This window comes from Filicampus tigris, chromosome 8 (genome assembly GCF_054856515.1).
Source record: "Filicampus tigris isolate MCC_2025a chromosome 8, RoL_Ftig_1.0, whole genome shotgun sequence".
NCBI classification, from domain to species: domain Eukaryota; kingdom Metazoa; phylum Chordata; class Actinopteri; order Syngnathiformes; family Syngnathidae; genus Filicampus; species Filicampus tigris.
Genome location: NC_141224.1, coordinates 6,458,792 through 6,484,557, shown reverse-complemented (window position 1 = coordinate 6,484,557; position 25,766 = coordinate 6,458,792). Strand labels below are relative to the sequence as shown.

The window sequence follows — 25,766 nt, the reverse complement described above, 5'->3', positions numbered from 1 at the left end:
ATCGCGGGGAGATACAGTGGTGGAAATTGTTTTTGCACAAACCACAAATTGTTTTGTTGGTCACCCCCAGTTGGATGCATTCAGCGACTATTATGGGGTGTCACCGGTGGGGTTCAGTCTACCTAGAGACCACATGTGTTCTCCCTCCCATTTCCTTGTGTTTTGAAGGTGGTGTATATTATGGGATGTAGCTCGTTTGGAGTATTATGGTCTGGCGAGGCACACATGGTCGGGAGGGGGGCGTCGCCATGACAACGAGGTGGCTCCGAGGGCCCGAGCATGCATGTCTTGGAGTGGTAACGTGCACGTGAATGCGTGCGAGTGAGCGCGCGCGCGCGCGCGGCGGAGTGGGGGCGGGGGGGGCAGGCTGGGCCCAGTGTGAGTATTATGGTCTGTCGGTTGCGAGGTAACCATGCAGAGTCCTGCGCGTGTGTGGGAGGGGAGGGGGGATTATTATGGGATGTCTGGCCCCCTTTGTGTGCTCGCGAGGATGTTAGCTAAGCTCTGAGGCTGGGGGAGAGGACAGCAGATCGTGTTTTCGTTTTGTTTTTTTGTTTTTTGTTTTTACCCCCTAATGAATGAAGGCTAAACTGACAACGAGCCGAGTTGTGGTAATCGGCACGGAAGCGAGAGCTCACTTTGACCTGGGACCGCACACGCACGCCGCAGCAAGTTTCTAAGGTGTCAAGGTAGGCCTTTTTTCGTGTTCAACTTTCAATTGCCGTATTCCAACTTGCGGGTGTCAAAGTGTGGAGTGTGTGTCTATATCTAATTAGCCAACTTGTTTGATATTGTAAACACTGACATTTTTCCCCCCCCAGTATCAGTAACCGCCCCCTCCCTTCCTCCTTGAACAGTACACCAACCTCGGTCCACTCACCAGCAGTCCCACGTCATTTTTCCCTCCTCCCTCGTCGAACGACCGAGGAGCGAGAGCTTTACGAGGGATTAATTCGAGCGAGGAGGTGAGGCGGGGAGGGGGGACACATTGGAGACATGTCAGGCAGTGACGATGACAGGGACGACTTCGGGGCCGCCGAAGAGCACTCGCTACTCCATGGTAAGCTTGAACAACACCCCCACGCCGTTCGTCTTCTTTTTGTTGTTTTTGACTGGGGGTGTGCGTGCGTGTGTGTGTGTTGGGGGAAGGGGGGGGGGGTGTCCGCCTTCAAAGCGAGGCTAACGTTAGCCCAAGCTAGCTCCGCGTCTCCTTGGTCACGATAGGTTAGTTAAGCTAACTTCACGTGCAGGTGTCCCCCCTCCTTTTCCTTATTTACAATTTTGACGCGCGCTTTCGCCGAGGGGGACCACCGCCGACTGTCAAAGTTGTGCGAAAAATAAATAAAACACTAGAAGTTGTTCAACCCTGGTGTTTTGTGCCACACGGTAGGCGTGCACGCGGATTTGTGTGTGCACGCCACTCTGTGCACGCGCCCCCTCCTCCTTCCTTTTCCTCCACTCTCAAGCCTGCAGGGGCGTGCATGTCTGCGCCTGCGCCACAACCCCCCTACCCCCAACCCCCTCCAAATAGAAGGTAAACGTGGGAATGAAAATAGTGACAAGCATTTTGAGTGTCACCTGCAGACGAAGCCGTCATGTCCGACGTGGAGGAGGCTCCCAAGTCCAAGAAGAAGAAGAAGGCCAAGAAGAGCAGCAGGGAGAACAGAAGCAACAAGAGGCAGAGAACCGTCAGAGAGGTGAGTTGGATGTCACATGATTTAATGATGCACACAGCCTCCTTTAAATGTACTTAAATTAGGTAGATACGGAGGAAATACATAAGGACAGTGTCGCCTAACCGTTTTTGAGCCGAGACACATGTTTTATGTTAGAAAAAATTTAGGGCACACTACCAAACAAAAATGTCTGAAAGTGTAGTCCAAAGGGGTGCAAAAGTGTTGTACAGTTTTAAGATTAAAAACAATAGCATTATTATAACAGAATGGACAATTCCGATTTTATGTCAAAATTCCGTCACAAGTCAAGATGGCTGTCAAGTCGGTTGAAAACAAAGTCTCCGCTCATTGAAAAGCATTGAACTTTGATTTGTGATAATTATTTTGATTTCAAAATGTAACGAAATGCCGTTTGACTACTACAACTATCCGCCTGCAGAGGCAAAAGTGCGATTTTTATCACACTCGAGAACGGGTCTTACCACTTAAGAAGTGCTCACCACAAAGCACTGCGGTCTTGGTTTAGCTTCCATTCCGAATCGTCCAGTCCCACTCCCTTCACTCCTTTTACCCACTCTCTCCGACGTTCATAGTCCACACAGTAATTGTGGTGTAACCTGTTTTACGTGCATTCTGTATTATTGTGAAAGGTGTAACAGGAAGTGCATAGGTGGCAATGTGTTAGCTTGTGAGAAATGAAGAGAAACATTTAAAGACGTTCGAGTTGCTAATAACATGTCTCTTGTACTCCTACGCCCAATACTACAACAGTAATATGGAATGATAATTTAGTTCCCATCTTGTTATGGTTGGGATATCCAACCGCACAACAACTTCTAGGCACGATTTTCTGCGAGCTTTATATGCTAGTCGCAGACAAAAGCAATACAATACGGTGCGTTGTTTTCACCGACTAAAGCGCGTTGCATCGTGGGTATTAGCAGAGATGCGCGGATATTCGGAATCGTCCATTAAAATAACATAAATTACAGGCACTGATGACTAATCAGTGAGATTTGACCTCTATTTCACTTGCAAATCAATAGACTAGTCTGCGGAAACTACAGTAATATACGACGAGTAGTAGATTTGAATGGGTTTTTTAAAATTTGTTTGGTCGCTTTTTAAAATTTCGGTCACCCATTCCTCCCTGTAACTAACACCGTCCTTGTTTCCATCAATTTTTGTCAGTGTCTCCCAACCTTTATTGTGACATGCCACCCATTTTACAACAGCGAAATTCCTCGAAAAGTATGGAGTGACATATCGATGTTCTCGTTTCAATTTTACTCACAAATTGACCAACTCTGTGTGAAATGCGCTCGCTTGATTGAACACACATCTGATATACGCATAGGAATGTATAATACTGTATGTTCTGTTGTAAGAATGGCAACAGGTGCATACAAAGGTTGATTGTACTTTCTGCCATCTAATGGAAGGCGATTTCATTGTTCTGCCTGTCACTATACGTCGCAGGCATGGATAGATGAAATTGGTGAAATTGTTCATTTCCTGCGGCACCCGAGATGATTTCTGATGGCGTCCTGGTTAGAATGACTTTAACACGGTCACGGATGCCAGATGCGGCCGGTTTTTCCGTACGAACGCACTTGTTTTGACATGACTTGATTGTATACTTTCATTGCCGTTTCAACACAAACAGGAGTTGCCGCTAAGCTCTCCCGAGCACTTAATCGAAGGGGAGGCAACAGAGAGGGACCTGGATGAGGGCGGCATGCGCTCGGACAGCGACGGAAGCGATTACGCCCCGGGAAGGAAAAAGAAAAAACGCTCGAGCTCCACCAAAGACAAGAAGAAATCCAGCACGTCTGCGGAGAAAGGAGGCTCGTCCAAGAGCAAACGCAAAGATCCAGAGCCGGATGATGACGGCGACGACGATGATGACTGCCAGGTAAACTGTGGATCGTCACGTGGGTGGGCGCTGTGATTGGGTTCTGAGATTCATGTCTTTCGCTCTCTTGACCCACCCCACCCCCACGCCCACCCCCCACCTTAGCCGAAAAGCTCCTCCCAGATGCTGGAAGCCTGGGGCATGAAAGACATCGACCACATCTTTACTCAGGAAGACTACAGCTCCCTCACCAACTACAAGGCCTTCAGTCAGTTTGTCAGGTGTGAAAACTTTGATATATGATATATGGTACTTTATTTTATGTGGGGGAGGTGGGGGGTGATCATACAAAACACTCTTGTTGTTAGTAGAAAACATCTTTCAGAATGATGCCATACAGTTCTTTAACCATTAATAAAACCCAAATACCTGAAATTGTCAATGAAAACTAGTTCCGTCAGCTTGACATGTGTCGCTCTCGTCAGGCCCTTGATTGCAGCCAAGAACCCCAAAATCGCTGTGTCCAAGATGATGACTTTAATGATGGCCAAGTGGAGAGAGTTTAGCACTAACAACCCCCACAAGGTATTACTTTGAATCCATTCAAATGTCGCAAGAATGGAGCGCTCCCCGTCCCTGACCGGGCGTCTCCCTCGCAGGGCTCCGCCTCCGCCAACGCAGCCTTGGCAGCCGCCAACGTGGCCGCAGCTGTGGAGAACATGGTGGTGGCCGGGACAGACGGAGGGGCCGACGGGGGTACCGCACCTGCCGCCGCCGCCGCCGCCACTACTGCTCAGACGCCGCCTGCCGCTCCAACGGCAGCCCCGCCGCCCCCTCCTCTCCGCAAGGCTAAAACCAAAGAAGGCAAAGGTAACTATGGTCGACAGAGGGGCATATGAGAAAACGTCACTCCCTCATTTTCATAGAGTGGAATAGTGAATTCGGAACACAGCTGCCAAGGAGTTTGCTACCCGCTCGAATTAACCTCTCTTCATTTGCGTCTCAGGCCCAAATGCCCGTAAAAAGTCCAAGCCTAAAGTTCCGCCAAAGCCCAAACCCAAGAAGGTGGCTCCGCTCAAGATCAAACTGGGAGGCCTGAACAGCAAGAGGAAGCGCTCCTCTGTAAGATATTTTGCCACTTTTCCGTCTCGCCGACGTTGTCAGTGTTAGAACGCGTCGCTGCTCTCCCTATCAGAGCGACGAGGACGAGCTCGATGTGGACAGTGACTTTGACGAAAGCGGCTTCTCCGTGTCAGAGGGCTCCAACCGCAGCAGCCGCAACAAGAAGAAGTCCAAGAGTGCGAAGAAAAAGAAGAAAGGTGCGGTGTGAAACTCCCTTTTGTCTTTTGTTCTAGACTCAGAATCCCAGCTCACGTGTCCACTCACTTCCTCTCCCAGTGGAGACCGAGGATGGCGACGGCTACGAGACGGACCACCAGGACTACTGTGAGGTGTGCCAGCAGGGAGGAGAGATCATTCTGTGCGACACCTGCCCCAGGGCTTATCACATGGTCTGCTTGGACCCTGACATGGAGAAGGCACCCGAGGGCAAGTGGAGCTGCCCACACTGCGTAAGTACTGTCGCTGCGGCGCTTTCTACCTACAGACGTACTCTCAACTCAACTTCTATTCATCGAGCACTTTAAAAAGCAATCGCAGCTGCACACGGGGGTGCTGTACATAAAGCAACAATCTGACATAAAAACAAAGACCGTTAAAACAATGAATATAAAAACTGAGGCACGGCGCAGGTAAGTAGTGGCGGAGGAGCTCAGAGAGGTAAGGTGGAATGAGACCGTTTGAAAACATATCAAATAATCTTAAAGGGAAACCCTGAAATGTAAAAGGGATCACTCAAAGGAGGCCAGAATTGGAGTTATATGCTCCATCACATGAGCTCCAGTTAGGAGGCGAACAGCACTATTTTGGACCAACTGGAGATGCTTGAGAGACTGGCTGACTCCAAAATTAAGTGCATTACAGTTACCCAGCCGAAATGTATCAAAGGCATAGATTACTGTTTCTAAATGCTTTTGAGAAAAGAGAGGCTTTACTTTAGCCTTAAAATCACTGTTCAATTTAAAACACAAGACTATTGTGGGGCCCAAGTCAACAGGGTGAGATGTACAAAGGCCACTGGGACCAAACACCATAACTTCTGGGTTTTTTTTCCGATAAAAGTTTAAAAAAATGATGAACATCCAGGCAGGACAAAAGTGTCTGACTCCTGAAGAAGAAAGTGTCCTTTTTGCCTAGTGGGACATATATCTGACTGTCATCCGCATAACGGTGAAAGGAAATGCCATGCTTTCTTAAGATGGAATACAATGACAACAGCAGGGGCCCCAAAATTGAACCCTGTGGTGCACCATACGACAGTGGGGCTGAGTGGAACGTGGAGCAACCGAGGCTGACACAAAAAGTCCTGCCTGCCAAATAGGATCCAAACCATTCTAGAGCGCCATTTATATGTCCATTTAACTATTTACCTTTCCATTTCTCTACCATTCTTTCCACCCTTTCACCCACCTAAGACCCAAGACCCCAATTTCTCGATAAGAAACAGCTTCTTACTCATGCACCCCCCCCAACTCTGCCTTTGATTGTGCTACCAGGAGAAGGAGGGCATCCAGTGGGAAGCAAGGGACGACCTCTCGGACGCCGAAGTGGAAGACGAGGACGACAGGCAGGACGACGGCGCCGAAGAAGAGGACGACCACCACATCGAGTACTGCAGGGTGTGCAAGGACGGAGGGGAGCTTCTCTGCTGCGACACCTGCCCCTCGTCCTACCACATCCACTGTCTCAACCCGCCCCTCCCCGAGATCCCCAACGGCGAGTGGATCTGCCCCCGCTGCAAGGTACCCAATAAAGCGTCCTCCGATCCGAAACAAGAAAACCAACACCGACTCTCTCGCCTCGTTTTTGACAGTGTCCACCAATGAAGGGCAAAGTCCAGAAGGTTTTAACATGGCGCTGGGGGGAGCTGCCCGCCCCCACGCCCGTTCCCCGGCCTGCTGATCTGCCCGCCGATGCTCCTGATCCCCCGCCGTTGGTTGGCCGCAGGGAGAGGGAGTTCTTTGTAAAATGGTGCAATATGTCCTACTGGCATTGCTCCTGGGTGTTAGAGCTACAGGTGAGAGCCGAACCCAATGGCGGCGACTGAACCTACTCACTTTCTAACTTCCCCGCCTCCGATCACTAGTTGGAGTTGAACTGCCAGGTGATGTTCCGCAACTACCAGAGGAAGACCGACATGGACGAGCCGCCGCCCGTGGACTTTGGCGGCGAGGGCGATGACGATAAGAGCAGCAAAAGGAAGAACAAGGATCCGCTCTTTGTCCACATGGAGGCGGAGTTCTACCGCTACGGAGTCAAGATGGAGTGGCTGATGATACACCGCATCCTCAACCACAGGTGAACGCTCAGGCCGTGAAGTGAACGCGGAATACCCGTGAATGCAAAAGTCCGTTTTTTTTACGACACTATATTATTGATCGTGTTTTGTCACCATTTTTTTTTCTAGATTTTACAGAAGTGTGCTGCTAGCATTTATAAAGACATTGAATATGAAAACCCCTGGCGTAAAATATCCCCTTTAAAAAGTATAGTTTGAGTGATAGAACGTGATATTCATTTAGAGTAGTATTCAAATTGCCATTAACTCATTCACTGCCACTGACGAATTGACTCGTCTTTTCACAGTCCAGCCATTCAATCGCAGGAATTTATTTATATATTTTTTTCAATTTTTTTTTCCAAACATTAGGGTAAAAGAGGGCCTGAAAATATCTGGCAGTAAATGCATTAATCTGCCATAAATATTTATTTTAAAAGTTTTGCTTAACATGTGCTTATGACTCTAGGTTAGTGGAAACTGTTTACTTGAAGATGATCTCACGCTTTCCATTTCAGCGTGGACAGGAAGGGCAACGTGCACTACCTGATCAAATGGCGAGATCTGGCCTACGACCAGTCGACGTGGGAGAGCGAAGACATGGACGTCCCCGAGTTTGACCTCTACAAGCAGACCTACTGGAATCACAGGCACGCAGAAGCTCGCGTACCTCACAGGAGGCCACTCCCCCTTTGATAGACGCGAGTGCCATTGAGCACACTTTTTTATTTTATTTTTTTTCAAACAAACTAGAGAGCTGATGATCGGCGATGAGGGCAGACCCGGTAAGAAGCTGAAGAAGCCTGTAAAAATTAAGAAGACGGAGCGTCCACCTGCTAATCCAGTGGTAGACGTAAGTATTCCGACCTTTGCAACCAAACATTTGCTTTTCTTGGGGGCGGGGACTGTACTTGTCAGTCGTCACATCGGTCGCTCAACAATGTTGTCGAATTAGGACTCAGGCAGAAGAATTCTAATGGTATTCATCATTCTCTCTGTTTCCTCTTGCAGCCCACCATCAAGTTTGACCGTCAGCCTGACTACCTGGACAGCACCGGGGGCACTCTTCACCCCTACCAGCTGGAGGGCTTGAACTGGCTCAGGTTTTCTTGGGCTCAGGCCACCGACACCATCCTTGCCGATGAAATGGGTTTAGGCAAGACTGTTCAGACCGCTGTCTTCCTCTATTCTCTTTACAAGGAGGTGAGGCGGGGGGGGGGGGGGGGCGGGGAAGAGACACCTATTTAATATTAGTACAGTGTTACCTTGACTTATGAGTGCCCCATCTTACAAGCTAACTGCAGAGAGATGAAAAAAAATGAAGACTCACAGTCTCCTGGCACATAACCACAAAATTGTGATGTTTTTTTGGGGGGGGGGGGGCTTGAGCGGATTCATGGAATTTCAATTCAGTTCAATGAGGGGTATTGATGTTACAAGCTCGGTTGCTGAATGAATTGAACTCGTAAGTCAAGGTACCGCAGTACAGTATTTACAGTATAAGTTATGTTTTGTCCAGTTGGCCCTCTTGTCAGTCTTGTGTCAGTTGGGGGTATCAGACATGGGACATAAAGCAACATTGCCCGTGAAAGGGGAGCAGCTCCAAGTCAGGAGCTTTTATCCTAAAGGCGCGGCAAGACATTTGTTTGCAGGTGGAATTTGAAATGTTGACACTGTTTCTTCCCCCTTCAGGGTCACTCCAAAGGTCCCTTTCTGGTTAGCGCACCTCTGTCCACCATCATCAACTGGGAGCGAGAGTTCGAGATGTGGGCCCCGGACATGTACGTGGTCACGTATGTCGGTGACAAGGACAGCAGGGCCGTCATCCGAGAGAACGAGTTCTCCTTCGAAGGGAACGCCATCCGAGGCGGGAAAAAGGCATCCAAGATGAAGGTGGGGAAGAAACTGAAACGATGTGTTTCGTCGACAAATACAAACGATTCGCTGTGGCTCCCAGGCCTTAAAAGTTCTGCTTTGTCTTGCTTCACGCGCTCATGTGCGCCCCGCAGAAAGACTCAACTGTTAAGTTTCATGTCCTGCTGACGTCTTATGAGCTGATTACCATTGACCAGGCTGTGCTGGGCTCCATTGAATGGGCCTGTTTGGTTGTGGATGAGGCTCACAGGCTGAAAAACAACCAGTCCAAGGTGATAACATATTTCTTCACCGGTTTATTTATCGCTGCTATCGAGGCATGGGCTGACTTTAGATTCTGATGGTATGATAACCAGGAGCGAAAATATTACATGTTAAAATTACAGCTATAAAATGACCTTTTTTGAAATATTTGAGTAAATAAAACCGATTTTTTTTTTCCCCCACTGAATACAATATAATGTATTTTTAAGCAAAGTATAGAATGTTTGGTACTTAAAGCGGAAGTCAACGCAAACATATTTATTTTCAAGAATATGTTTTATGCAAGCCCACTAGTTGAAACAGGGCATTCTGATAAATATTGCGTTTGCGCAATAAGTGTTGATCGACTCGTTTTGAGCCATCTCTGGGGGGCGGCCATTTTGTCTTCCGTCGACTGAAAATGACATCACAACTGCTCACAACGACCAATCACGGCTCAGATTCAGAGAACAGGTCAGCTGTGATTGGTCGTTGTAAGCAGTTGTGATGTCATTTTCAGTCGACAGAAGACAAAATGGCCGCCCCCAGAGATGGCTAAAAACGAGTGGATTTTGCTACTTAACTTGTATTCCACAAACGCAAAATGATCACAAGTGAGCTATTTTTAGAACAGATTCGTGGACTACTCATGTTGTACCAGCCAGTGCCTTTTTTTTTTTTTTTTTTTTTTTTTTAATAATGCAAATTAATAAAGGGGCAAAAAAGGCATGCGTGTTTGCAGTGCGTCTCTCCCTCCCTCCTCCTCCGTGCGTAACTGCTCACCCCTCCCCTCTCTGCTCGCCGAGAGAGAGCGAAAGGAAAAGTCGGAGGCGGTTAACTTGAAAGAGTTGGCGTGTTTACTTAACTCTGCAAGCAGCCAATCATTCTGTGCCCTGCTCGGAACCCCCCCCCCCCCCTCAAAAACAGCAAAGACGAGCGCTTTACAGCCAGTATTAGCGGTTATTGAAACCTTGACTTTTTAAAACCACGGTAAACCGGTTAATCGGCCCATGCATGCTTCTATATACGTCTCTGCAAAAGGGGGGTGCAAATTGCCCTCAAGGTAGAGCTACTACATTGTGATTTTATTTGCTTGCATTTGCACATTGAAACGCGCGCATACTGAATAATTCCCCCCCCCCCTCAAAAACAGCAAAGACGAGCGCTTTACAGCCAGTATTAGCGGTTATTGAAACCTTGACTTTTTAAAACCACGGTAAACCGGTTAATCGGCCCATGCATGCTTCTATATACGTCTCTGCAAAAGGGGGGTGCAAATTGCCCTCAAGGTAGAGCTACTACATTGTGATTTTATTTGCTTGCATTTGCACATTGAAACGCGCGCATACTGAATAATTCCCCCCCCCCCCCCCCCCCCCCCCCCCCCCCGCGGTCAGTTCTTCCGAGTGTTGAACAACTACCCACTGCAGCACAAGCTGCTGCTGACCGGCACGCCTCTTCAGAACAACCTGGAGGAGCTCTTCCACTTGCTTAACTTCCTGACTCCAGAGAGATTCAAGTCAGTACACCCTCACCACGACTGTGCCGCATGAGTGGCGGCGTCGCCCACGCTTGCCCTCGTTTCGCTCAACGTTGTTTTCCCTCCCTCGTCCTCCGCAGCAACTTGGAAGGATTCTTGGAGGAGTTTGCCGACATCGCCAAAGAGGATCAGATCAAGAAGCTCCATGACATGCTGGGACCGCACATGCTCAGGAGGCTGAAGGCCGACGTCTTCAAGCACATGCCCTCCAAGACTGAACTCATTGTCCGAGTGGAGCTTAGCCCCATGCAGAAGTCAGTGTTAAGCTGTGAAGTCATTTCCGACTATTATCAGGAATCTCTTTCCTTTTTTTCTTGTTGATGATTCTTTCTGGAAATGATTCCCCCCTTTGTTTTCATCTAGGAAATACTACAAGTTTATTTTAACCCGGAATTTCGAGGCCTTGAACACCCGCGGAGGAGGAAACCAAGTCTCTCTGCTCAATGTGGTGATGGATCTGAAAAAGTGCTGCAATCATCCGTACCTATTTCCCGCTGCTGCTACCGTACGACCATTGTCTTATTCTAGGGGTGGACCGATTATCGGCCGGGTCGATTAGCGGCGCCGATATTCTGCGTTTTGATGAATATCGGCATCGGCCTTTTTAAAGTATCTGATGGCCGATAATAAATCAATTTAAAACTGCGTTGGAATCAAAACAAAGATATGTGAAAGTTAAGTTTACTTTCATTTTGAAATATTGGAGAACTTCATTTACTGTGGAAAACTATATGGAGCTATTTTTTTTTAAATGCTTTCGTTTCACTTTTTAAGACATGCTGACAATCCTGGGTGCTCCCTGAACTTTTTGTTAGAATTTGGAAACAAAGGTGTATATTGTCCAAAATTTATAATAATAATACCCCCAAAAATATTTACATTATGCCAATCTGAAAATTGTTCAATAAACATATGCTTAAAGACGTTTCAACAATGTTAAGAATTTCTTCCTTTGTTTTTTATTTTTTTTAGATTTTGATGCCAATATTTTTTTTTTTTTTGCTGAAAAAAAAAATTCACTGAAAATGAATATCGGCTCCAAATATTAGTTATCGGCCACCTTGACTACCAATAATCGGTCTATCTCGATTGTATTCTTATAATGCTGCAGGGACCGCAATGAGCACGTCATTAATCCACGTTGTCCTTTCCAGGAGGCTCCGAAACTTCCAAACGGCATGTATGAGGGCTTGGCTCTGACCAAGGCGTCTGGCAAGCTGATGCTCTTGCACAAGATGATGAAGAAGCTGAAGGAAGGAGGTCACAGAGTGCTGGTTTTCTCCCAGATGACCAAAATGCTCGACCTGCTGGAGGACTTCCTGGAAAACGAGGGCTACAAATACGAGAGAATTGACGGCGGTGTTACAGGCAACATGCGGCAGGAGGCCATTGACCGCTTTAATGGTGACCTTTGACCCTCGCATTATTGACCACTTAACTTATTCACTGCCAGACATTTTCAGACCCTCTTTTATTCTAAAGTTTGAAAAAAATATACATAAATTCCTCGCATTGATTTGCTGGGGTGTGAAAAGACAAATAAATCCGTCAATGGCAGTGAATGAGTTAAATAGGGCAGTTTGGATGTTTTCAACTTCTGTGTTGGTCTTTATTTCAACAGCTCCTGGTGCTCCCCAGTTTGCTTTCCTCCTCTCAACCCGCGCGGGCGGCTTGGGCATCAATCTTGCGTCTGCGGACACCGTGATCATCTATGACTCTGACTGGAACCCTCACAATGACATCCAGGTAACATCCTCCATCAGTGAATGAATTAGTGGTGGGCGGTATGGCAAAAGTATCATATCACGATTTTTAAAAAATAAAATCACGATCATGATTTCATCCTGATTTTTTTTTTTTACATTTTTTTTTTTTTTAGACTACTTTGCACATTTTTGACCATTTCCCTCATGTTAAACATATAAAACATATTTAAAATGTGTATAAAACTCTTAAGAGGAAAAAAATGACATTTTGAGTCAGCTAAGCTTTCTGAACAGGTTTTAATTTGAATAGCGACAATTTTTATCAAAATGTGCAGTGAATGTAAACATAAAAGGTAACATAATGTAAACACGAAAACACAGCTCGTAACGCAGGTCGGGTACTTTGAAGAGTCTTTTAAAGACTTTTAATCGGAATCATGTCTTCGGCAAGGTAATAAGTCACTGCCTCAGATACTTCTTTACACTGCTTGCTTCTTTTTTTATATGGAGTGCTCTTGTTAGATGATTGCGTTACCGTGGGTTGCGTTAGCTCGGAGCTAGCGTCTGCCTCTGGCCTACCATGTGTCTGATCTCCGTTTGCTTTGGCTGCCCGTCGTCCTCGTTTTTCGGGTGCTGTCTCTGTCCCCGCGTGCGATTTAAACAGGTTTGTCGCGTTGCCATCTGACGTCCGAGCCGAGTCCCTGCGAACTTTTGCAAAGAACCGGTTTGCGCTTTCCCCTCCGAGGAAAAGCCAAACCAAATCGACACTGTGGATTGTGGAGTTTCTTCTGCTTCGTGGTGACTTTCCGCTATAGCTAGCCGCTATACAAACAAACAGAGGGAGGCGGGGAGTGTCACGTACCGTGCACTCTGCGTGCCGTGATTGCTAAACTTGATAGAACGTGCCCTGTAGACCATTAAAAAAAACGATCTTTCGGCTTAACGCGTTAAAGTCCTTATCGATCTAATATCGTCATATCGCCCACCCCTAGAATGAATGAAATATAGCGCTTTTTGTACCAACATTGCCTGAGGTTCCCCTGTAGGTTGATAGAAAAAAAAAAAACGTTTGTTGTGTGGTTTAAACTGTTTTGTGTGCGTGCGCTGTAGGCCTTCAGCAGAGCTCACCGTATTGGGCAGAACAGGAAGGTGATGATCTATCGCTTTGTGACCAAAGCATCCGTAGAGGAGAGGATCACACAGGTGAAGTAGCGTTGGGTCGGGGAAAAAAAAAAAAAAAAAAAAAAAGTCCCAAGTCTTTGTTTGCTCTTCAACCTTCTGATCGCTCATTCGTCTCCCGTTTTTATCAGGTCGCAAAGAAAAAAATGATGCTCACCCACCTGGTAGTGCGACCCGGCCTCGGCTCCAAGACCGGTTCCATGTCCAAGCAGGAGCTGGACGATATCCTTAAATTTGGAACCGAGGAGCTGTTTAAGGATGAGGCTGGAGAAGGTTGGTGACATTTTAGCGCCGGACGAGAACGTTTGATCCTCAAATGTTGTCGTTTGCGTCGCGTTCAGGGGACAACAAGGAGGACGACAGCAGCGTGATCCACTACGACGACCAAGCCATTGACCGTTTGCTGGACCGGAACCAGGACGCCACGGACGACACCGAGATTCAGAGCATGAACGAATACCTCAGCTCCTTCAAAGTTGCCCAGTACGTGGTCAAAGACGAGGACGATGAGGTACGCGTCGCGCGGGCAGCCGAGACGAAAGCGGGGGGGCGCTGGCGCCCAAAGGTTGATCTTTTGTCTCCCTTTCAGGAAGAGGAAGTGGAGCGGGAGGTCATCAAGCAGGAGGAAAGCGTCGACCCCGACTACTGGGAGAAGCTGCTTCGTCATCACTATGAGCAGCAGCAAGAGGACCTGGCCCGCAATCTGGGCAAAGGCAAACGAACTCGAAAGCCGGTTAACTACAATGACGGTTCTCAGGAGGACCGAGGTATAAGACAGGGTACAGAAACATATATAACGCAACCTCTTCTTCCTGTCCTGTGCTGTGCTCGTGATGTCATTTGTGTTTGTGTGCGTAATGCACTGTGTATGGGAAGCCCTGAAAGCATTTGTTCCATATTCTTAATATCCACCTTAAGGCCCGTGTACTAGTAAGACAATAACAACTAGTGCTTCTCCGATAGAAATAGCGTGCCGCAATTTAGTGCCTGTCCTACTATTTTGCTGAATTGTTTTACTGGTGAGGACAAAGAGCTTACAGGTACAAGGCCCTTAAATAGAAAAGTCAACCCAAACTTTTTTTTTTTTTTTTTTTTTCAAGAATATGTTCTATGCAGGCCCACTAGTTGAAACACGGCATTCTGATTCATATGAAATATGAGTTAAGCAGCGAAATCCACCTAGTTTTTAGCCATTTCAGGGGGCGGCCATTTTGTGACTTCTGTCGACCGAAAATGACATCACAACTGCTCAGGGCTCACATAGTGACCAATCACGGCTCAGCTGTTTTCTCACCTGAGGCGTGATCGGTCGATATCTGAGCCCCGAGTAGTTGTGATGTCATTTTTTCAGTCCACAGAAATGACAAAATGGCCGCCCCCTCAGCTAGCTAAAAACAGGTGGATGTTATCGCTTAACTCATATTCCACAGTCACAATCTAAATCAAAATGCTGTGTTTCAACCAGTGGGCTTTGCATAGAACATATTGTTGAAAAATATAAGATTTGGCTTGACTTCTGCTTTGAGATAGATATGGAGGAAATGTTCAAACAGCTTTCCATATACATGGCATGAAATGTGTTATTTGGTGTTTTAGAGACTCCGCTTAATTGAACATTTGTCATTTTCAAAATGACGCCCAGTTTCAATGCTGCAACTTGTTCTAATGGAAGTAAGTAGTCTGCTTTTTCATCAAAGTAAAACCCCCAAAAGTGGTGAAAATTGACCTTGCTAAAACAACACATGTCGTCTAAGTCGTTTCTTTAGGCAAGGCGGCCATAAAAGTGCATTTAAAGGCATTTAGAAACAAAGAACTAAAGACATTTTGGAGTGCACTTTGATTTTGACTATGAATTGGATTCCGACCAAGAATTAAGGAAGTCTTTCCTTTCGACTTCTCCCACCCAGATTGGCAAGAGGATCAATCCGACAACCAGTCGGATTACTCAGTGGCGTCGGAGGAGGGCGACGAGGACTTTGACGAGCGTTCCGAAGGTACGCCCGAACGCATCGCCGCTCTTCTGGCTTTTGGTGCCGCAGAAGTCGTCCGTCTGTCCGTTCTCTGTTCAAAGCACAGTGGAACCTCTAAGGTTGAACAGAGTCATTGTACTCCCAAACTCAAAACAAGTTTTCCCTTCGGAATAATGTCAACAGAAGTAGTCGCTTGCATACTCCAACTGTCGCCTTCACAAAACCTTTAACTCTACCTGTACGCATAGAAGTGTAAACTGCGGTTGAGTATAACTACGTGAAACTATTCATTGAGTCAAACTATTTTGAAAATGTGTGATGGGGGTTTGAGGCAACTTCATGAATGACTTTTCAACATGAGGTCTGCCTGACTGCCACCGCCCCATCAATGACATTCAATAAAATCAAAAAAAAAAAAAAAGCCCCCAAAAACGCGCTCGTGGAGTTCAACTTTATAGGTATATTTTCCACAAACGTCATTCGTTTCCTTCGAGGTTCCACTCTATAAGATGAAAATTTACTCTCCAACGGTGCGTCTTAACTAGAGATAGACCGATAAGTTTTTTTCAGGGCCGATTCCGATTAGTTTTTTTCAGGGCCGATTCCGATTATTGGTAGCCAAGGAGGCCGATAACCGATATTTGGAGCCGATATTCATTTTCAGTGAAAAGGAAAATATTGGCGACAAAATCTAAAGAAAAATGTACTCTTAACTTTGTTGTAACGTCTTTAAGCATGTTTATTGAACAATCTTTCAGGTTTGCATAATGGTGATTTTATTATTTTTTTTTTTTAAATCATTAGTACAAGAAATGTTTGACAGTATACATCTCTGTAAAAAAATTCTAACATAAAAGTTCAGGGAGCACCCGGGATTGTCAGCACGTCTTAAAAAGGATAAATGAAAATTTAATAGCTCCATGTAGTTTTCTTCAGTAAACACAAATGTTAAACTTTCACATATCTTTGTTTTTCGATTTCCACAGTTTTAAAAAAGGCCGATGCCGATATTCGTCAAAAAGCCAAATATCGGCGCCGATAATCGGCCCGGCTTATAATCGGTCCATCCGTCCGTCTTAACACACTAAAACAAATTTTTCTGATCAGGCATCTTCACGCTGCAGTCCTTTTCCTTTACTAACAAGCTTCACAACCGCCCCCCCCAACCCTGCAGATATGTGTACCGATTCAGACGGAAGAACGGCATCAAGTTAAGCTCAGAAAAAGAGCAGAAGTTGTCCACGTATCACCTGCTCGGGGCGTACAAAGGCAAGACGAGATGAAAAAAAAAAAGCGAGAGCAAGCAGCTGGCGGAGAAGGAGGAGGCGAATGCACAGAAAAAGGGACAGAAAGCACTAACTGCCTACTTTCACGTGGCCTGCGTTTGAAAGACAAATTGTTCATTGTTCTCAGGTTGAGTTTGTTCACATGTTCACTTGAAGTGTTAGCTCTTCGTCTATTTTTCCAACGGATATATTCTGTCTCTACTTGTAACCATTGTTGTCCTTAATCAGGGATCTTGCCGTTACTTGAATTGCATTAAATGGCGCCGCTTTCAGTTGTAAGTGGCCTGAAAGCGTTTGTGCTCCGAGTGGCAGCTGTAAGAATTAAAGGTGTGGCAAAAAAGGCGGGAGAGAGAGAGAGAGGGGTGGGGTGGGGGGCACCTTCAGCACAAGGGTGCCATCAACATCCTTACAGTGGAACCCGCAGGGCCATTACATCCTACGCAAACACACATGAACTCATTCACTGCCATTGACGGATTTATTTGTCATTTCGCAGTTTAATCCCAGGAATGTATTTATATATATTTTTTTTTCTGAAAATGCCTGGCAGTGAATGAGTTAAATCCCAGGAAATACGTTTCAATGTCGTTTTTTTTTTTTTTTTTTTTTTTTTTTGGTGTAAGCGTGAGATGATCTGATCGTATTTGTCCCGCCCGCCGCAGCAAACGCCCGCAGACCGAGCCGCAAAGGGTTAAGAAACGACCGGGACAAGCCTCTCCCTCCCCTGCTGGCCCGAGTGGGAGGAAACATTGAGGTGAGTCTACATCTATTTGACTTTGCCTTCGGTTGTTCTTCACCCACTTCTGACTTTGGGAGTATTTCCATCAAATGACCCCGTCAGGTTCTGGGCTTCAACGCACGGCAGAGGAAGGCTTTCCTGAATGTGGTGATGCGTTACGGGATGCCTCCCCAGGATGCCTTCAACAACCAGTGGCTCGTCAGGGACCTTCGAGGGAAGTCGGAAAAGGAATTCAAGTGAGGATGAAATTTGCCTTTGCCCGCAATCAATGCACCTGGGCTTGCGGCTCCACATGTACCCAGTAGACACTTTACCACCGTCTTTCGCAAACCTTGATCAAGCCAAGGCATGTTTTACTTTAGCGAAAATCTCACCGTACATCACCAGAGAAAATTTTCGATTATTGATACTGAAATAATGATGGTCGTGTCCCAATTTACTCATACATTTACGTACTGGACTCTGGCCCGGTTTAGTTGAAGCTAATAATTTGTAGTGTAAATGACAACAGGTGGACACACGGGTTTATTGTACCTTCAGTCCCCCAGTGGAAGAGCATGATTGTATGAATAAATGATCGTTTTCGGATCCGTTTTGGAGCAAATTATTACACGTGCTATTCTTCATCTTTTCCTTTTGGCGTGTCATTTTATTAATAAATTGCTATGCTTTGAAAGTAAATTGTTTTATTTTTTCTGAATCGGATAATTAAAAAAAATGGACTTTCCTTGAACTATTTAGAATATAAAGGGTAATTTAATTGTAAATGCAATTACTTAACTCACTTAAAAATAAAAAAGGTATCTGTCCGCCGCTCTTTGGTTAATTTATTCACTGCCATTGACGAATTTACTTCTTTTTCTTTTCACAGTCCAGCCATTCAATCCCAGGAATTTATTTATATATATTTTTTCAAACATTAGGGTAAAAGAGGGTCTGAAAATATCTGGCAGTGAATGAGTTGAGAACCCGATTAATAGAATATTAGTGACAAAATGTCATCACCAATGTCACCTGAATAATAATCTGATGTTGCCAATCAAAAGTAATCCTGAATATATGATTAGAATTTGGAGTGTTCATTTGCTCACTCCTGCAACGTTCGTCTTTGTGTAATTTTCCTGATGTGCTAAATTTATATTGTTTTTTTTTTTCCCCTCAACAATTGCCCGCAGGGCTTACGTGTCTCTGTTCATGAGGCACCTGTGTGAGCCCGGAGCAGACGGAGCAGAGACCTTTGCGGATGGCGTCCCACGAGAGGGTCTGTCCAGGCAACACGTGCTCACTCGCATCGGTGTCATGTCCCTCATCAGGAAAAAGGTTGGACCTTGCCCCCATTGCTTTGCATCTTCTCCATCCATCCATTAACAGATTGATCTGGCGTCCTTGGCACAGTGGATCACTTGATGCTTATTTCGATTTGACAGGTGCAGGAGTTTGAGCATGTGAATGGTCAGTGGTCCATGCCGTGGATGGCAGAACTGGAGGAAAACAAACGGGCGGCGGCTCTGGCTGCGGGTGAAGATCCCAAGACCCCTTCAAGTGGCACGCCTGCCGACACGCAACCGAACACTCCTGTGCCAGGTACACGCACGCCAAGCTCAGCTTTTAACCCTAACGAAGCTTTCAAAATCGTTTTCGCTGCTGCGGCATGGCAAGTGAGCTTTTTTGAATATGTATCGCATCAATGTTAGGGGTGGATCGAAAATCGGTTTGAAACCGATTCGCCTCGATTAATCGATTTGAAATCGATTCGCCTTGATTAATCGAAAAATCGAATTGCTTAAATTCATCTAGAAAATGATGTCTTGAAACGTTTTTTTTTCATTCCAGATGCATCGCACGTTTTGAATGGGTAGATCAAACGATGCTTTTGCGCCAAACATCATTGCGTATTGCGTTTGTGGATGGCTGCAGAACCACACTAGTGCACAGAGACGAGCATGGTAGCAATTTTGAAAAAATCGAATGGAAAATCGGGAACTGCCAATCGAATCGGGTCTGGAGTGAATCGTTACATCCCTAATCAATGCTGATGCCGTTGCTCTTTCCGACTTTGTGCTACCAGAGGATCTCTCGAGATCAGAGGACAAAGAGGACATTAAGAAGGACGCAGAGGACGCCAAAGTAGCCCGAAAGACAGACGATCCAGAGGTCATTCCTCGTTCACGCGTCATTGGTTGTTCACGGAATTATTTCAAACTCATCATCCTTTCCTTGACCGTAGATTATCGAAATCCCAGACGAGTCCGACAAGTCGCCAGCCTCTGAAAACAAAGATGAGGACCCTGCGGGGAAGGAGGACAAAGAGAAGGAGACGCGAGGTGGCGATGAAGGCAATGAGGCCGACGACCTCAGCAAGGACCGAGAGGAGAAGGGCGACAAGGGCCTCGCTGCCGATTTCAAGAGTGAAGGGACAGACGGCAAAACAGATGCCGAGGATCGCTCTAAAGGTGAGCCAGGTTTTTTTTTTTTTAACATATTGTCACTGTCCTGTGAAAAACACGTATCTCCAATTATGCAAACTTTTTTTTCAAATTTTCACTTTAATGCGATACACCATTCATGTCGAAATAAGAAAAATGAAAAAAAAATGGAGGGATAAGCGTTTTTCACAGGACAGCGACCATATTTTATTTCATTGGAATGCGCTTTCAATCTAATTTGTTTAGTTTCAGCTGAAGAGGCTAAAGATGAAAAGACGGACACAGAGAAAGGTGCGCACGCTCACTTTTACACATTACACAGTAGGGATAGACCGATTATCGGCATCGATATTCGGCATTTTGATCAATATTGGTATTTTTTTTTTTTAATCTGATGGCCGATAATAGATTAATTTAAAACTGTGAGCTCCCTGGACTTTGTTAGAATTTTACAACAAAGATGCATGTTATCAAAAATGCAAAATAAAAAAAAAACATCAACATTATGCAAATCTGAAAAAATGTTCAACAAACATGCGTAAAGGCATTTAAACAAAGCTTTAATTTGTTTGATTTTTTTGACAGCAATATTTTCCAATCGAATATCGGCTCCAAATATCGGTTATCGGCCTCCTTGACAACTAATAATCGGTATCGGCCTTGAAAAAAAAACATATCGGTCTATCTCTATTAGACAGAGTCTCTCATTATGATGCCGTGCAGTTCTAATGTTACTTTAATATCCCCCCCGCCCCTCCCGGTGCAAATCTCAAAGTGTCAAAACAATGTTTGACACTCTACTTGTCCTGGATCTCACGAAATGTGCCTCGATCGGATTTCCCGCAGATCAACCAGAGGACAAAGATGGCGTGAAATCGGAGGAGCCCAGCAGACTTCAGAACGGAGAGAACACCAGAGAAGGAGCGCTGTCCATGTTGAATGTGAGCGAAGAGAAGAGAAAAGCCAGCAAGCAGCGGTTCATGTTCAACATAGCAGACGGCGGTTTCACAGGTGGGGGGGGCGCGCACGCACACACACACACACACACACCCACACACACGCGCGCACACACACACATTTCCTTGCTTCTCTTTCTTTCTTTTTTGTTTTTGTCTCATAACCTTTCTCCCCTTCAGAGCTTCACTCACTCTGGCAGAATGAGGAGAGGGCAGCCACCGTCACTAAGAAGACCTTTGAGATTTGGCACCGTCGCCATGACTACTGGCTCCTAGCTGGCATCATACAGTATCCTTTATATGCACGTATGGATCCATCTTTGAGCAAGATTATTCTAACAGTTTTGTAGTTAAAAAAAAAAAAAAAGACATCGAGCTCACTTAATCGATAACTTAATTAGGTTTGGGAACGATAAGCAGAGGAGAGACATACGACTGCATCGGTAGCAGATCAATCGATACAAAATCCACCGGGGCTCCTTTTTATACATCGATCGTGGAATCGTGGACTGGCCATGGCGAGGCTAGAAATTGGGCGCATCGGGTTTTCCAGTTCTCATCTCAAGAATGAGAGCTCTCGTTCTGTGCGATCTTTATAAAATATACTCAAAAGTTGGATTTTTTACATGTTTGAAAATGCGATGGGTCGTTTTTTTTCTGTGTTTTAAAACGAATGTCTACATCGGGAGTCTTCAATCCTGTTCCCCGAGGTCCGCTGTCCTGCCTGTTTTCCGTCTCGATCAAGTGATCGGATTAATCGGCAAGGTCCGCGGAAGCCGGGTAACGATTCCGGTCATTTTTGAATCGGTTGGATCGGATCGCAGTGCTCCCAAATTTAATCAAATCGTATGGAACGGTTCTGTCCTGAAAGATATATTTTTTCTTTTTTTTTTTTTTTTAAATGAATTTAGTTTTTTTAAAATTTCCGATCGAATCGCAACACGTGTATGGCGTTACGTATGGAGTCGGCCTCATGCCAACAATTCCCAAAAGTTGTTATAGGCTTGACCCCGATGTTCTTCAGACACGGCTACGCTCGGTGGCAGGACGTGCAGAACGACGTAAGGTTCGCCATCCTCAACGAGCCCTTCAAGGGGGAAATGAGCAGGGGCAACTTCCTGGAGATCAAAAACAAGTTCCTGGCACGCAGGTTCAAGGTGAACTCAACCCGCCCTAAATTGAGTGAATGCTGAAATTTAGTTAAAGGGGGGAAGTCAAGCCAAACATTTTTTTTTCCAAGAATACTTTCTATGCAAGCCCACTAGTTGAAAAACAGAATTCAGATGAATTTTCGTTTGTGGAATAAGTGTTAATCCACTTGTTTTTAGCCATCTCTGGGGGCGGCCATTTTGTCACTTCTGTCGACTGAAAATGACATCACAGCTGCTCAGGTAACGACCAATCACGGCTGACCTGTTTTCTGATGCTGAGCCGTGATTGGTCTTTACCTGAGCCCTGAGCAGTTGTGATGTCATTCTCAGTCGACAGAAGTGACAAAATGGCCGCCCCCTGAGATGGCTAAAAAGCGCGGAGTTTGCTGCTTAAAATGAATGAATCCGAATGCCGTGTTTCAACTCGTGGGCCTGCTGGGAACATATTCTTGAAAAAAAAAAAAAAAAAAAAAAAAAAAAAAATCTGTTTGGGTTGATTTTCCACTTTAATATCCGTAAGGTGTGCTCCCTGCTCAAATATTGTCCTCTCTTAGTTACTGGAGCAGGCGTTGGTAATCGAGGAGCAGCTACGCCGGGCGGCCTACCTCAACATGACGGAGGACCCGGCCCACCCCTCCATGGCGCTCAACACGCGCTTCAGTGAGGTGGAGTGTCTGGCCGAGTCGCACCAGCACCTCAGCAAGGAGTCCATGTCAGGAAACAAGCCAGCCAATGCAGTTCTGCATAAAGGTAAGGACCAAGTGACACCATTTAAAGCGGAAGTCAACGCAAACGTATTTTTTTTTTCAAGAATATGTTCTATGCAAGCCCACTAGTTGAAAGAGGGCGTTCTGATAAATATTGCGTTTGTGGAATAAGTGTTAATCCACTCGTTTTTAGCCATCTCTGGGGGCGGCCATTTTGTCTTACGTCGACTGAAAATGACATCACAACTGCTCACGACGACCATTCGCGGCTGACCTGTTTTCTGAATCCGAGCCGTGATTGGTCGTCGCGAGCAGTTGTGATGTCATTTTCAGTTGACAGAAGTGACAAAATGGCCGCCCCCAGAGATGGCTCAAAACAAGTGGATTAACAGTTATTCCACAAACGCAATATTTATCACAATGCCCTCTTTCAACTAGTAAGCTTGCATAGAACATATTCTTGAAAAAAACATGTTTGCGTTGACTTCCCGTTTATAAAAAAAGTAAGTAAGTAAAAAAAAAACGGAATTATATGACAACGGTCCCAATTTTTTAAGCAAAGCAAACCATCGTCTTTACTCACTGTGGCAAAAGGATGACGGGACAAAAGCCGCGAGTCACAAGACTACGTAGGGAGTGACATGCTCAAGCTGGAGTTGTTTTTTACCTTCCAGTTCTCAAACAGCTGGAGGAGCTGCTGAGCGACATGAAGGCGGACGTCACGCGGCTCCCGGCCACCATCGCCAGGATACCGCCCGTGGCCGTGCGGCTGCAAATGTCCGAGAGGAACATCCTCAGCAGGCTGGCCAGCCGCGGGCCCGAGGTGAGCGCCCAGAACCAGCCGCAGAGCGCGCAGCAGATGCAGCTTTCGCGCTGAGGCAGCAACTCTACACTGCGGTCTAGCCGACAACCCCCCCCCCCTCCAAAACCTCCCCCTTCGAACCTCCTTGTACAGCACAGACAGGTTAGTCCTTCTCGGTAGGCGCACGCGCACACGCACACGCACGCACCACTTGCCTGCCAAACCAAGGGATCATCATCTGTTTAATGGGACGCCCAAGACTGGAAGTACTAAAAGAAGGATTTCCTCCAACATGGCCGAACTGTCCAGAGTCATGCGCGCTCGTGTACACTCTACATGGAAAATGAAATCCCGTATCTTTGTTGCAGTGTTTGGAACTATTTGAAGCGAATGGAGTACTGAACTGATTTTCTGGCTCATTTTCCCTCGTCGGAAATTGTGACATTTAATGCTGTTTTGTTTTGTTTTGTTTTTTTTTGAAAAGTTGTAACGTTCTCACCTTAACGTGTTTGTCCGTCGATGGTGTGTACAGGTGCATCTCACGTCAAATATCGTGGAGGACTTACTTTGATTCAGTAGTTCGAATCAAAAAGGGAAAATTGTGTCTTTTAGTCTCACGTTGACAAATTTGGATCACCATCGCAAAGTTTTTAACTTAGAAATCAGGTAGGAATTGGCCGTCTTAAAAGTATGGTCCGATGTTTCTTAAGTATCTATAAGATAATGCAAGTTTTCTCTTTCTGAAATGAACTAGCGAATTAAAGGAACTTTTTGACGATATAATTGTATGTACAGTGCTGTGCAAAAGTCTTGGGTCACCATTAGGGATGGACCGATTATCGGCCGGGCCGATTATCGGCGCCGATATTCTGCGTTTTGACAAATGTCGGCATCGGCCTTTTCAAAACATCTGATGGCCGATAATAAATCAATTTAAAACTGTGTTGGAATCAAAACAAAGATATGTGAAGGTTTAATTTTCTGTCATTTTGAAATTTTGGAGAACTTCATTTATTGTGGAAAACTATATGGAGCTTTTTTTTTTTTTTTTTTTTTTTTTGTGTGTTTTCATTTCACTTTTTAAGACATGTTGACAACCCTGCTTGCTCCCTGAACTTTTCAGAATTTGGAAACAATGATGTATATTGTCAAAAATTATAGTAATAATAATACCCCCGCCCTAAAAAAAAAAATTGACATTATGCATATCGGAAAATTTTTTAAATATATGCTTAAAGACGTTTCAACAAAGTTAAGAATTTCTTTTTTTTCTTTTACTTTTTTTTACGAAAAATTAATATTGGCTCCAAATATCGCTCATCGCTCGCCTTGACTACAAATAATCGGTATCGGAAAAAAACATACCGGTCTATCTCTAGTCACCATTAGCTTTGCTTTTTCAATGACACGATAAACGCACGTTAAAAAAAAAGCAGTAGTCGGACAGATGACACAAGCGTTAGCAATGACATTTAAACACTACGGTTTCCATTTCGTTTAGCACTGAGAGGCTGATTCATCCTATTACTCGCATCCTGAAATCCTTCCTTCTCCAAAAATGAAACGCGTCCGTCTCACGGTCCTCGGTTCGATTCTCAGTCCATTCGCCCGTCGCTCGTGTGGGTTTCCTCCGCCTACTCCGGCTTCCTCCCACGTCCTCAAAACCTGCATCATTGAAGACTTCAAATCGTCAATAGTGATTTGTATCGAGAACAAACGTACGATCGGAAAATGCATCGTTAATGAAGCGACAAACGGTCGCCTAACACTTTTGCACTGTACATTTTTCTAATTGTGCTGTACGGCGCCGACGTCAAAAGTGAGTGAGGCCGTTAGCGTCTAGACTGTTGTTGTTATACCTCCATCCTCAAATACCCGCCCGCGGCATCACTTGAACCGGCCTGCTGATCGGTTCACGTAAACCGACACGCACCCAGACATTCCTTTAATCCCCGGAAACTCCTGTGCTTTGCTCAAAATAAGGTACGCGCGAGGAAGGGGGTAGGAGGGAGCGGTTTTTGGGACGCGCCGGCAATCTAACTTAAATGAATTTCTGTACATGTGTCGTTATGAAGATGACCGCGTTGTTGTTTTTATCACGTTTGTTTTTCAATGGACCACAATAAAGGGTCAACTGTTGATTTTTTTTTTGTTTTTTTGTTCCCCCCCCCCCCAAGTGTTTTGGGGTTTCTCAACCTTAATTGGATGTGTCTTCATTTCTTTTTAGAGTGTCAACCCTGTTCCTACTTTTAATGACC

The 25,766-nt window shown here is 45.5% G+C and overlaps 1 protein-coding gene across 3 annotated transcripts; it reads left to right on the top strand.

Annotated features, from left to right (window-relative positions):
* The first annotated feature begins 426 nt into the window (after positions 1 to 426).
* On the top strand, positions 427 to 25,647 carry chd4b (chromodomain helicase DNA binding protein 4b). 3 transcript variants are annotated; one of them, XM_086037206.1, is made up of 40 exons: positions 427 to 689; positions 858 to 1,060; positions 1,585 to 1,697; positions 3,343 to 3,591; positions 3,697 to 3,812; positions 4,017 to 4,116; positions 4,191 to 4,401; positions 4,538 to 4,653; positions 4,727 to 4,850; positions 4,930 to 5,102; positions 6,147 to 6,392; positions 6,464 to 6,667; positions 6,737 to 6,948; positions 7,447 to 7,578; positions 7,682 to 7,781; positions 7,940 to 8,131; positions 8,621 to 8,821; positions 8,938 to 9,075; positions 10,444 to 10,565; positions 10,667 to 10,840; positions 10,950 to 11,091; positions 11,741 to 11,990; positions 12,208 to 12,332; positions 13,403 to 13,495; positions 13,603 to 13,744; positions 13,813 to 13,982; positions 14,061 to 14,250; positions 15,379 to 15,465; positions 17,390 to 17,481; positions 17,569 to 17,702; positions 18,642 to 18,786; positions 18,894 to 19,050; positions 19,535 to 19,620; positions 19,694 to 19,919; positions 20,145 to 20,183; positions 20,739 to 20,903; positions 21,029 to 21,137; positions 21,873 to 22,005; positions 22,554 to 22,749; positions 23,381 to 25,647. In XM_086037206.1, exons 2-40 carry the CDS (start codon positions 997 to 999, stop codon positions 23,581 to 23,583), a joined length of 5,871 nt encoding a protein of 1,956 aa, XP_085893332.1. In that variant the 5' UTR covers positions 427 to 689; positions 858 to 996; the 3' UTR covers positions 23,584 to 25,647. The 3 variants fall into 3 exon arrangements, with proteins under 3 accessions (XP_085893332.1, XP_085893333.1, XP_085893331.1); XM_086037207.1 differs by having other exon boundaries at positions 428 to 689; positions 14,061 to 14,238; positions 20,139 to 20,183; XM_086037205.1 differs by having other exon boundaries at positions 428 to 689; positions 20,139 to 20,183.
* The last annotated feature ends 119 nt before the right edge of the window (positions 25,648 to 25,766 follow it).

What these genes read in the sequence shown, in the direction of transcription:
- chd4b (XM_086037205.1), top strand. Translation starts at nt 997, where the DNA reads ATGTCAGGCAGTGACGATGACAGGGACGACTTCGGGGCCGCCGAAGAG. An exon ending in TAGAGGAGAGGATCACACAG is followed by an intron (nt 13,496 to 13,602) that starts GTGAAGTAGCGT and finishes CGTTTTTATCAG; the next exon opens with GTCGCAAAGAAAAAAATGAT. An exon ending in CAATGCAGTTCTGCATAAAG is followed by an intron (nt 22,750 to 23,380) that starts GTAAGGACCAAG and finishes TTTACCTTCCAG; the next exon opens with TTCTCAAACAGCTGGAGGAG.